We start from the raw sequence: 13,253 nt of genomic DNA, 5'->3' as shown, positions 1-13,253 counted from the left end.
GTTGTCAAGGGTGAGTGTGGGTGTGTATGTGGGGATGGGGGACAATCCATTAAGTCTTACAGCATGGGGAAAGAATCTGTTCAGTTTCTGCTAGTTTTGCAGCTAATGCTGTTGTATCTCCTTCCTGATGGCAAAAGGGAAAAGATGGGGTGGGAGGGCTGGAGCGGGTCCATGATGATGGAGGTGTCTCTGCTGATGCAGCGCTGCTGCCTCATGGGCTCTCGGAGGAGTGGGCTGGGGACTGGGTTGCCAATTAACATTGCTGGCTGTCTTGACCAGTCTGTTGAGCTGCTTTTTGTCCTTCACCAGGTATGAGAACCGCCATGGTCCAGGTGGTAAAGCCATATGTCAGGATGCTTTTAACAGTGCCCTTGTTGTAGGGGGTGAGGTATGTGGTGGGGAGGCCTGTCTTCCTGAGTCTGCAGATGGAGTGCAGCTGCTGCTGAGCTTTTTTGATGACTACCAAGGTGTTAGTGGTTGAAGTGAGGTCATCATCAAGGTGAACCTCCAAGTACTTCACACTGCTGACCTTCTTCACTGCAGTCCCGTCTGCAGTGAATAGTGGTGCATGATCCTGTTTGTCAGCCCTCCTGAAATCAACAACAACCTCACTGGTCTTGTCCACATTGAGGGACAAGTTGTGGGAACTGCACCAGGAGCTCAGCTGTTTCACTTCTTCCCTGTATGCAGACTCGCTGTTGTCCTTAATGAGGCCCACTACTGTCCGTCGTGTCATCTGCGAACTTCAGGATGTGGTTGCTGCAGAATCTGGCAGTGCAGTCAAAGGTGAGCAGGCTGAAGAGCAGAGGGCTAAGGACACAGCCCTGTGGAGCACCGATGCTCACTGTGATGGTCTTTGATGCGAAGCTGCCCACCCTGACTGTCTGCTGTCATTTGTAACTGGGTCTACAGCTTTTTGTAGCTCTACTTACAGATGCCATTGTCAGCTGAAGCTTTTCCAAGTGGATGATGGTGAAGCCATCATCTACTTGCCGTGGGATGATGGTGGCGAAGGCACTGCTGAAGTCTATGAGGTCAGAGGAGCCTGGCATAGGTGAGACAGCGTGAGGCGGAGCATGGTGGAAATTGCATATTCTGTGGATCTGTTTGTGGATCTGTAAGTGAATTGTAGTGGGTCCAGGTCAGCATGGAGGCAGTTTTCAATGTGCTGCATGACCAGGCGTTCAAAACATTTCATTACTATAGGTGTGAGGGCTAACAGGGCGGAAATGTTATGTCACAACATTTCCATGTTGGTAGAATTTAGGCAGAACAGAACATGTGAGACTTGCCTGGTTGAAGTCACCAGCTGCTATGAAGTGAGCATTTGGGTGTAGCCTGATGTCACTTCCTTTTGCTGATGTTGTTGTAGAGCTCCGACATAACCTCCTCCACATTAGCACTTGGTGGTACGTAGCTGGCGGCTGTTATGAGGACAGCCGACAGCTCCCACGGCAGGCATGTAGAGGGTTAGGGTTAACCCTAATCCTTGACAGTCAGTAGCTCTATGTGATGTGAGAAGCAAGTGGAAACAGAGATGGAATCCTGACAGCAGGCAGCCTCCTCTCTGCTTACTGATCTGTCTACTCGGTGTAGCATTGGGCCCTACGGCAGCATCTGTGATGTTCTGATTCAGTCAGGTCTCGGTGAAAACAGTAACACACCAGTCTATCACATCTCCACAGTCTGATGAGGTCCATCCTGTTGTCAAGGCATCCAATGTTTGCTAACAAGAATGTGGGTATGGCTGCCTTGTGCGGATTAGCGGCTAGCCGAGCCCAGACTATGCCACACCTACCCCGCTTCCGCATTGTGTCACACCGCTGATGGTGCCTTGCCCTTGGCTGGCTGTACTCCTGGAGTGTGCCCACTTCTGCGGCTTCTGTGGCGAATCAGGCCGAGCTCACCCAATACACAGCCTCACAGACTCCAGACTGTGTCACAGCCTGCTATGAATGTCCAGCAGAAGCTGATGCTCATACCGTCGCACAGACACACACTTTCCTTCCACACATTATTCAGCAATCACACCATTCACTTAACTAACACTCGAAAGCACTGTATTTCCACTGAGAGAGACCGTCTCGATCGCACCGCCATGTTGTTGTCAGTTATCAGGCACTACATCCCCAAATTTACTCCATACACACTTGTGAGTGGGACTTGCAGATAAAAGAAAGCCAACTTTCTCAAATTTGATTTAGTTATCTACAGCTGAAAATTGGTTCTTTATGAATTCAGTATGAATAGTAGCTCTAATTCTAACCCTATGCAAAAGCTGACAAACTTGGAAAATATGACAGCTTACAACACTAGTGAATGCCAGTGGCATTAAACAGAGGCAAAAAAAGAAACCCAATTATGTACTGTAACGACGATGTACTAAGTGTAAAAACCCTGATAATTGTGATGCTGAGATGATTCAGTAGTGTGATACTATCTCCCTTCCGTCAGTGCTTCTTTCACTGATGTGTAGATGAATACTGTTTCATGCTATCCACCTGTTTTGCAATCAGGCCCTCCTGATACCCTGACCTCTCACTGCAGGTAAGATGGTTGACCTGGCAGAAGAAGTAACGTGTTTTTCTGGGAGCAACAAAGGCAGTAACTCAGAGGTCCAGTCACTAAGCTCCTTCCAGTCTGACTCCTGTGATGACAATGGTAAGATAAGCCTGTCATAGAAAGAGTGCTTGATGACACCCTGAACAGGTTTCCCAGTGTGTGCTAGTTTATTATTCAGTTACAACTGATGGCACTTCCTTTTGCTCACAAATATCCATGCAAACCAGCACGACTCTTCACATTTGGATTTATGGCAAAATGTAATTTTTTAAAGTAAACTACATTTCTGCTTGAATTGCTTCTAAACAGTTTTTTTAGGTAATGCCTGTCATGCATGGACAAGAAAACAAAAAGTCACTTTTAAAGTTAACATAAAAATATTGAAACAAATATTGAAACAAATATTGAATGCAGTTGTAGAGGGCTCCGTGTGTGTGTCTATATGTACTCCAGAGAAAAAGGCAAGAGAAATAGAGAACATGTAAACAGAAAAGAAAGTGTATGCAGGACAGTAATAGCACTTCTCCACTACTGAAACTTAAACTGTCATCTCTAGACTGTCCCATGAAGATGAAACAAGAACTTATTTTCCCTGGGTGTGCCTTGTGTTTCACCTTGTTTTACAAACCAGAATATTTGAGGGTATATGTCAATGAAAAGGTGACAGCGTTTGGTTTCCAATGCTGATAGTGGCACTAATACAGAGTTTCCTTAACATTTATGTGAAATGTTAAGAAAAGCTCTGTTAGCAGGTGGTCAAGAGAATGCAATATTAGACTAGACCACCTCCCTGTGCAACGTCATGACTGCTGTAAAAGATGCACCAAGTCTACAATGTTGTTAAAAATCAACACATTTAAACATTTTATTTCAATTCAGCAGCTACACTGGGACCATGCTCAGCTAAATGCAGACTTGAAACTGAGATAGTATTGAAGTTGTGATCATGATCTATGCAAACACAAGTGTAGACAACAATAAAAATGGAGAAGAATCAATACCATTGTCAACATAATCACCTGATTATTTAAAATTTACTGTGGATGTTTTTGTTCCCAGAAGATGAGCCCTAGTAAAAATACTAGGGCTCGTCTTCATCACCATCATTTTTTTTCCATTTGCACACGATTCATCTTCTGTGTTCAGAAAGGCTACAATACTACAATATGTGATTTTGAAGCCTTTATGGTAAGCCAATGTTTTACCTGGTTGTCTAACAGTTTTGGTAGATGGCACATTGCTATAGTTTCCTGCTGTTTGCTGCTTTTCTCTATCAGTGTATCCTGTCTCTTCCTAAACAATCAAATAAATCAAAAGAGAAAAATTACTGACTGGACCACCAACCAGTGAAAGGTGGTTGCCACCGCTGCCCTAAATTAACAGTATTAACAGTATTGCTGATTACCAATATATATATATATATATATATATATATATATATATATGTATGTATGTGTGTGTGTGTGTGTGTGTGTGTGTGTGTGTGTACATCATATATGTACACACACACACACACACACACACACACACACACACACACACACACACACACACACACACGTTTGCACTTCTATCTTAGTGAGGACATCCATAAGCGTAATGCATTTCCTAGAGCCTTATCCTAACCTTAACTATCACAACTGATTGCCTAAACTTAATCCTTACCCTAACCCTAACCAAACCTCAATTCATACCCGTTCTCTAAAAACAAGTCTTCACTCTCAAACATGGCTGTTTCAAAGTGAGGACCAGCCAAAATGTCCTCACTTTATAAAAATGTCCTCACTTTGATAGTTAAATGCAGAAAATGGTCCTCACAATGTAGCAAGTACAAGAACACACACACACACACACACACACACACATACACATATACACTGCTCAAAAAATTAAAGGAACACTTTTTAATCTAAGCATTGCATCAAGTCAGTCAAACATGTGGGATACTGATCTGGTCAAGTAAGTAACAGAGGTGGTTTTTAGTCAGTTTCAGCTGCTTTGGTGTTCATGAAATTAACAACAGATGCACTAGAGGGGTAACAATGAGACAACCCCCAAAATAGGAATTACTTTACAGGTGAAGGCCACTGACATTTTTTTCCTTCTTAATATTGTCTGACTGTTTTTCACTAGTTTTGCATTTGGCTAGGGTCAGTGTCACTTCTGGCAGCATGAGGCGACATCTGGACCCTACAGAGGTTGTACAGGCAATCCAACTCCTCCAGGATTTCACATCAATGCGTGCCATTGCCAGAAGGTTTTCTGTGTCTCCCAGCACAATCTCAAGAGCATGGACGACATTCCAGGAGACAGGCAGTTAGTCTGGGAGAGCTGGACAGGACTGTAGAAGGTCCTAAACCCATCAGCAGGACAGGTATCTGCTCCTTTGTGCAAGGAGGAACAGGATGAACACTGCAATAGCCCTACAAAATAAGCTCCAGCAGACCACTGATGTGAATGTCTCTGACCAAACAATCAGAAAGAGATTTAATGAGGGTAGTCTGAGGGCCCGACGTCCTCTAATGGACCGTGTGCTCGCTGACTGGCACCGTGGAGCTCGGTTGGCATTTGCCATAGAACACAGGAATTTGCAAGTCCACCACTAGCTCATCTGTGCTTTTCACAGATGAGAGCAGGTTCACCCTGAGCACGTGACAGACATGAAAGGGTCTGGAGAAGTTGTGGAGAATGTTATGCTGCCTGTAACATTGTTCAGTGTGACTTGTTTGGTGGTGGGTCAGTGATGGTGTGGGGAGGCATATCCATGGAGGGACGCACAGACCTCTACAGGCTGGACAATGGCATTCTAACTGCCATTAGGTATCAGGATGAAATCCTTTGACCCATTGTCAGACCCTACATTGGTGCAGTGGTCCTGGATTCCTTCTGGTGCACGACAATGCCCAATCTTATGTGGTAAGAGAACTCATGCTGTTCCTGGAGGATGAAGGAACTGATACCATTAGCTGGCCCCCGCACTCACCTGACCTGAATCCAATAGAGCACCTTTGGAACATTATATTTTGTTCCATCAGACACTATCAGGTTGCTCCTCAGACTGTCCAGCAGCTCAGCAATGCCCTGGTCCAGTTCTGGGAGGAGATACCCCAGGACACCATCTGTGGTCTCATTCAGAGCTTGTCCCGGCATCATCAGTCATGCATACAAGCACGTGGAGGCCATACAAACTACTGAATACCATTTTGAGTTGCTGCCAAGGAATTTCAGAAAGATGGACCAGCCTGCCACATCAATTTTTCACTTTGATTTTGGGGTGTCTTGAATTTAGCCCTCCTGGGGGGTTGATAATTTTCATTCCCATCAAACAATGTGGCATCTTTTCATTCCTAACACATTATCCAGTCCATATCAATGTAAATATCCGGTTCGTTTTTCCCCCACATTGAAATATGATGTTTTTTAAAAGTGTTCCCTTAATTTTTTTGAGCAGTGTATATATATATATATATATATATATGTACATACACTAACCCTATGCAGACCAATCAACCGATCAACATTATGACCACTAACAGGTGAAGTGAATAGCACTGATCGTATGATCATATTGGCACTACACGGTGTTCTGTTGGAAAACATGGATTTTGGCATCTTTGTTGATGAGACTTTGATACTCAAACATTGTCTCAGAACAAGCACACTATTTATGCAAATGGAAATCCCAAATGTCACTGGCCTACCCCCTCAAGAAAATGCACCCCACCACATCGCAAAAACATCATACAATCAGGAACATCTTGAGGAACATGACAATTGCCAAAGACATTGATTTGACCTCTAAACTTCCTGGACCCCATTCTGATCAAGGATCAACAGGATGCAGTGGAACAAGCTTGATTCACAGAAGCCCCACGGCACAAACCAAAGTATCCAAAAGATTCACTGCCAACATCCTGGTGCCGGACTCCACAGGCCACCCTGAGAGGTCCTCTTGTCCAGGCCAATGGTTCAGAGCATTTTTGATGACACAAAGGGGACCAAAGCAGTGTTAGGTGCGTGACCATGCTGGAGTCCAGACTGAGATCTCCAGGACTGCTGGATTTACACTTGTGTTATGCTTGATCGGTGTGTGTGTACACGACCATTCAAATGTTTGGCTACACCTTCTCATTTAATGTTTTTTTCTGTATTTTCATGACTATTTATATTGTAGATTCTCACTGAAAGCATCATAACTATGAATGAACCCATATGGAATTATGTAGCAAACAAAAAAGTGGGAAATAAGTCAAAACATGTTTTACATCTTAGATTCTTCCAAATAGCCACCCTTTGCATTGATTCCTGCTTTGAACACTCTTGTTATTCTCTGGATGAGCTTCATGAAGCAGCCACCTTACGTATTTTTCCAACGGTCTTGAAGGAGTTCCAGAGATGCTGAGCACTTGTTGGATCTGTTTCTTTCACTCTGCAATCCATCTCATCCCAAACCATCTGGATTGAGCTGACATTGAATGATTGTGCCTACCAGGCCATCTCCATCATCTCCTTCTTGATCAGAAGATGATGGAGATGACCTGGACAGCCTGAGGTGTGTTTGGGGTCATTGTCCTGTTGAAAATAAATGATGGTCGAACTTATCGCAAACCGGATGGGATGGCATGCCGCTGCCGGATGATGTGGTAGCCATGCTGGTTAAGTGTTCCTTCAATTTTGAATAAATCCCCAAGAGTGTTACCGGCAAAGCACCTGGTGTCGGGGTGCTTTGCCTCCATGCTTCACAGTGGGAACGATCCGTGGATCCACCTTTTCTGCATCGCACAAAGTCACAGCGAGTGAAGCCAAAGGCACAGATTTCCTTGTGCTTCTTGACCCACCAAATCTCTTCTGCTTGTTGCTTTTCCTTAGCAGTGGTTTCTTAGCAGCTAGTTAACCTTAAAGGAATGATTCGCGTAGTCTCCTCTGAACAGTTGATGTAGAGATGTGTCTGCTTGAACTCTGTGTGGTATTTATCTGGGCTCTAATCTCAGGTGCTGATAACTTGCCATTCTGAGGCTGGAGCCCGCTCGAATGAATTTATCCTCGGTAGTAGAGGTGTCTCTTGGTCTTCCTGTCCTGGGCCTCGTGAGCCAGTTTCGTTGTAGCGCTTGATAATTTTTGCAACATTTAAAGTTTTTGCTGCAATTTTCCTAACCCTTACCCTAACCCTAACCTTAACCCAGACCAAAACAATGTCTAACCCTAAAGAAACGTTTTTGCACTTTTACTTTTTGTCAGTAACAACAACATGGCCAAGAAAACACTGTTTCTCATGGGGACCCAAATGAGGTCCCCACAAATGACATTACTTTTGGTTTTGCTATGGTTGTGGGAACATTAGGTCCCAGCCCGATCTCACGAGGATTCGTGAAACTGTTACATAAATTTTTGTTTCGGTTTCGTGCGCACCAACACGATTTCGTCATGTTTTTCGTGCCGCTCACCACGAAATGCGCACCAATGTATTTTAAACGGCGGACTTTTCGTGCCACCCAGAACGTATTTCAAACGAATGTGTATATTATATTTTTAATGTAAAACCATGGCGAATCCAACGCTATATTTTGCATGACATCGTCCCTAAACATAACCCTAACCATAATCCTAACCATAACCTAACCATAACCTAACCATAAGCCGGTGGTACACTTACCAATTTGCATAGGAATTTCAAGAATGTCCGGCGGCCGGCGGCCGCAAACGCAATCACACAAGCAGTATACGCCGATGGACAGCTTAGATCGTCATGAATCCGCTGGTATAAACCACTTTCAGCTGTGATTACCACAGCGGGTTTCGTTGTGAGCAACACGAAAAACATTTCGTGGTGAGCGGCACGAAAAACATGACGAAATCGTGTTGGTGCGCACGAAAAAGAAACAAAAAATTTACGTAACAGTTTCACGAATCCCCGTGAGACCGTGTTGTAGGTCCCCACAACCCCTATAATTACCCCCCCCCCCCCCCCACACACACACACACACACACATATAGTGCTCAACAAATGTATTAGACCACCTGTCACAAATATTTTAGAAATGTCAAAATTTTGTTTCAAACTGGAACAACTAAATAGTCCTTATTCACATATCCCAGTATTTTGTATGACCTCCTTTGGCCCTGATAGCAGCTGCATTAGTCCTTTTGTGGACTTTTCCACAGTCTCTTTTGTTATTGAGTTCCAAATATTTTCTAGCTGTTCCCAGATACTTGCTTTGCATTAAATCTTTGTGCCATCTATTTTCGAATTCAATTAATCCCAGATCTGTTCAATAGGATTCAAGTCTGGACTTTTACTTTGCCAGTCCGTCAGTTCCAGTTAGTTGTCATCAGACAGTTAATTCTTGGTCCAGTTGTCCCTGTACAGCTTTGAAGTATGCTTGGGGTTGTTGTCTTCTCGGCGCATAAACCCACGTCGAATCAGGTTCAATCCAGAAGGGATTCCACGATACACCAAGATGTTGAGGTAGAACCTCTTGTTCATAATGCCATCCATTTTAACTAATTTTAACTAATTTCCTCATGCAATTTCCACAAATGGAACCCCATACCATCATTTTTCACTGTGGGTGCAAAGCATCTGGCATCAAAACGATCTCCAGCTTTTCTGCGGACAAAAACATGACGATGCTGACCAAGGACTTCAAACAGGATACCTTCTTCCAGTCATCTACAGTCCAGTGTTTGTGGCAAATTTTAGGTGTTTGAAGCCTCAGCAACGTCTTCCTTTCAGCTGTTCTTCCCTTTAAATCTTGTTTCTTCATTCTGCAGACTTTTTCAGATTCTTATTTAATTTATTTAATCTCTGCCTGAAGTTAAGTAGTGGTCTTCCTTCTGTCTCTAGTACTTAAATTCTTGAGGTGTCTGACATCTGCTTCAGTTAGCTTTTGTTTTCAGCCTCTTCCTTGGAGTGTTTTGTGAGAAGCAGTCTCTGCATTCCAGTCCGAGTCCAAGACATGCTTGACCATACTGTGAGAACACTTTATGTCTTGTCTCAAAGACGATCCAACATCATGAAATGCTTTCTCAGTGAGTTCCCTGTGCTTCATCACTTTCAACAGGATTGAGGAATTTCAAACTGAATTCATGTAGGGTTAGCTACATAAATTCCTTTGAGTCAGCACACTGGAATAATAAATGAATCAAGAACAACATACACCCACTAAAACTAGTTTTTCTGTGCAGGAATGCAAGCAAACAACTGTCCTTTTGCATGTCAATCAAAAAATAAAGAAAAATAATATGCTTTATTTTTTTCTGTTCTTTTGTAAAACTGTAATTTTGAGATTTTCTGGATAACAACACGAATTCTATTACATAGCATTAAAGATGTTGTTTTGATTAAAAAGCTAAACATCTTGCACATATACTGGCAGATTAACCATTACAGAAACATAAAAAAATATTTTGGTAATCAGCAATGCTGTTAATTTAGGCCAGCGGTGGCAAACACCTTATACCGGTTGGTGGGTAGTCCAGTAATTTTTTTCAGCACTATATATAGCATCGTAGCATTGAGGCAAAGGGGCTTTGCAGCTTCAAAATGTCATGTTGGTGGCTGTGGCTTTTGTTGTGTATTTGTTTATATTTTCGTTGCATCTGCAACCCCTGGCAAAAGTTATGGAATCACCGGTCTTGGAGGATGTTCATTCAGTTGTCATTCAGTTGTAAAAGCAGATCACAGACATGCCACAAAACTAAAGTCATTTAAAATGACAACTTTGTGGCTTTACGAAACACTAGAAGAAATCAAGAAAAAAAATCTGGTAGCAACAATTGCTTTTTTAGATCAAGCAGAGGGGAAAAAATATGGAATCACTCTGCAAATTTCCATTTCCAAAACTAACACCTGCATCAAATTAGATCTGCTCATTAGTCTGCAGTTATAAAGGAATCTCACACCTCGGAGAGCTGTTTCACCAAGTCAATCAACATGAATCATAGCTCCAAAACCAGAGATGTCAATTAACTTAAGCTTCAGTGTACTGCCGGCGGTACACCTACTAATTTGCATAGGAATTTCAAGAATGTCCGACGGCTGCAAACACTATTATACAAACACTATACGCCGATGGAAAGCTTAGATTCTCATGAATCCGCCGGTATAAACCACTTTCAGATGCGATTACCACAGCGGGTGAGAAAAACACATTTGTCCGACAAAAACGAATATTCATCCATCCGTTCTCTATACACGGCTTCAACGCACACAGCGCGAGTCACATTTCCGGGTTTATTATTACACACAAAAAAAAGATTCCACAAAAAACGGCCATAATCCAACCTTTTACATCCAGATGACACAAGCCAGTAAACTATTTTATCCAAAACATGTCCTGAAGTCGGTATAAAATCCCCGAATCGGTCATTTTCAAGGAAATGCACCTCGCGATGCCCGTCCAATATTCCCTGTATTTTTCGTAATTTTTTTTATTTAAAAATAGAATATTAGCGATTTTTTTGTACTGAAAACGGCTGGAATTGACTGAAGCTTAAAGGGTTAAAACAAAGGAAAGAATTATCAGACTTCTTAAAGAAGGTAGATCATCGCAGAATGTTGCAAAAGATGTTGGTTGATCTCAGTCGACTGTGTAAAATCTGGACCAAGTCCAAACAACATGGGAAGGTGTAAAAAGCAAGCATACTGGTAGACCAAGGAAGACGTCAAAGTGTCAAAACAGAAAACTTAAAGCAATATGTCTTAAAAATAGAAAATGCAGCAAAACAAACAAGGAACCAATGGGCGGAAACTCGAGTCAATGTCTGTGACCAAACTGTAAGAAACCGCCTAAGGAAAATGGGATTAAATACAGAAAAGCTAAACAAAAGCCATCATTAACACCTAAACAGAACAAAACAAGTTTACAATGGGTTAAGGAAAACAGTCATGGACTATGGATTACTGGATGAAAGTCATATTTAGTGATGAATCGCAAATCTGCATTGGGCAAGGTGATGATGCTGGAACTTTTGTGTGGTGCCGTTCCAGTGAGATTTATGAAGACGACTGTCTGAAGAAAACATGCAAAATTCCAGTCATTTATGATATCAGGCAAGGGCACTGAGGAGATGGCTGTCATTACATCTTCAATAAATGCACAAGTTTACGTCTGCATTTTGGGCACTTTTCTTATTCCATCAGTTGAAAAGATGTCTGGGGATGATGACATGATTTTTTAAGATGATAATGCATCTTTCCATAGAGCAAAAACTGTGAAAATGCAAAGACTGACCCTATAGACACATAGGGTCAATGTCATGGCCTGCAAATAGTCCGGATCTCAATCCGATTGAAAATCTGTGGTGGAAATTGAAGAAAATGGTCCATGACAAGGCTCCAACCTGCAAAGCTGATCTGGCAACAGCAATCAGAGAAAGTTGGAGCCAGACTGATGAAGAGTTCTGTTTGTCACTCGTAAAGTAAATGCCTCAGAGACTGCAAGCTAGAGGTGGTGCAACAAAGTTCCAGTGGTTTGTTGTAGTGTTTTTTTTGTCTTTCATGATTCCATATTTTGGAATTGAGTGATTGAGTGACACAATTGAGTGATTCCAAGCAATTGTTGTTGACTGCCACAATTTTTATCTTAATTTCTTCCAGTGTTTCGTAAAGCCACAAAGTTGTCATTTTAAATGACTTTAGTTTTGTGGCATGTCTGTGATCTGCTTTTTTCCTACAAAATTAAACAACTGAATGAACATCCTCCAAGACTGGTGATTCCATCATTTTTGCCAGGGGTTGTACCTGTTCTCTCTAGATGAAAGAACAGTCATGAAAGTCATGAAAGTCATCATTGCAAAATATTTCTGCACTCCTAATAATCAGTTATTCAACTGTGAATTTTGCCATAGCCATGTTGTTGTTGCCGTTGTCATTCCTGTGCTTGCTAAAGGCTGATTGCTGTCACCACACAGAATAGTCTCTGCACCAAAATCACAAACTATCAAAATATTCTTTTGTTGCTGTTGGTTTATGCTTTTATATTGTTTGATTAGGGTTAGGTGGCTTTTCTTTCTTTGCATGTCTTAATTTTAAACAGCTAAACTGTTAAAGTAAATTTTATTGGCAATGTTTTCTTTGCTTGTTTAATTTTTTTCAACCCAATCTATGTCTGTATGCATGAACAATGTTGTGTGCATTTCCCCTAAACATCACAATCAGAAATAAATCTGAGCAGGCAGACTCTCTACAAACATCACTGGCACCAGTGCCACAGGTGGTAAGGGGACAGCCCTGACCAACACCATGACAAACATTTTTTCACCTTGATGCCTGTATTTCAAAAATTTTCTCCTGCTTTTTTTCCCTCCACAAGCCTCCATAGTGACTGTCATTCGACTGGTCAATGATGCAGTCGACACAATCGAAAATGAAGGTACCATGTTCAGCCTTTGTGTCTCTTCTCTCACCCTACTGTCTTCACTTATTTCATTTTTTTCATTGCTAAAGAGGTGTCTTCAGCTAAATAGGCTCCCACTGTGTGATACATACTCTTGGACAAGTGATAAGGGTCCTGATTAGGACTTATACACTGCTCAAAAAAATTAAAGGAACACTTTTTAATCTAAGTATTGCCTCAAGTCAGTCAAACATGTGGGATACTGTTCTGGCCAAGTAAGTAACAGAGGAGGGTTTCAGTCAGTTTCAGCTGCTTTGGTGTTCATGAAATTAACAGCAGATGCACTAGAGGGGT

The 13,253-nt window shown here is 42.2% G+C and overlaps 1 protein-coding gene across 1 annotated transcript in view; it reads left to right on the top strand.

The window, feature by feature from the left end:
- The window catches only part of fat3a (FAT atypical cadherin 3a), a 394,840-nt gene that overhangs the window by 348,490 nt on the left and 33,097 nt on the right, over nucleotides 1-13,253 (top strand). The window contains 2 exon segments of the mRNA XM_051958357.1: nucleotides 2,548-2,661; nucleotides 12,876-12,935. Coding sequence (XP_051814317.1) covers nucleotides 2,548-2,661; nucleotides 12,876-12,935 — 174 coding nt within the window.

The sequence above is a fragment of the Acanthochromis polyacanthus genome, chromosome 13 (genome assembly GCF_021347895.1).
Source record: "Acanthochromis polyacanthus isolate Apoly-LR-REF ecotype Palm Island chromosome 13, KAUST_Apoly_ChrSc, whole genome shotgun sequence".
Classification (NCBI taxonomy): Eukaryota; Metazoa; Chordata; class Actinopteri; family Pomacentridae; genus Acanthochromis; species Acanthochromis polyacanthus.
This window is presented reverse-complemented; position numbering and strand designations above follow the sequence as displayed.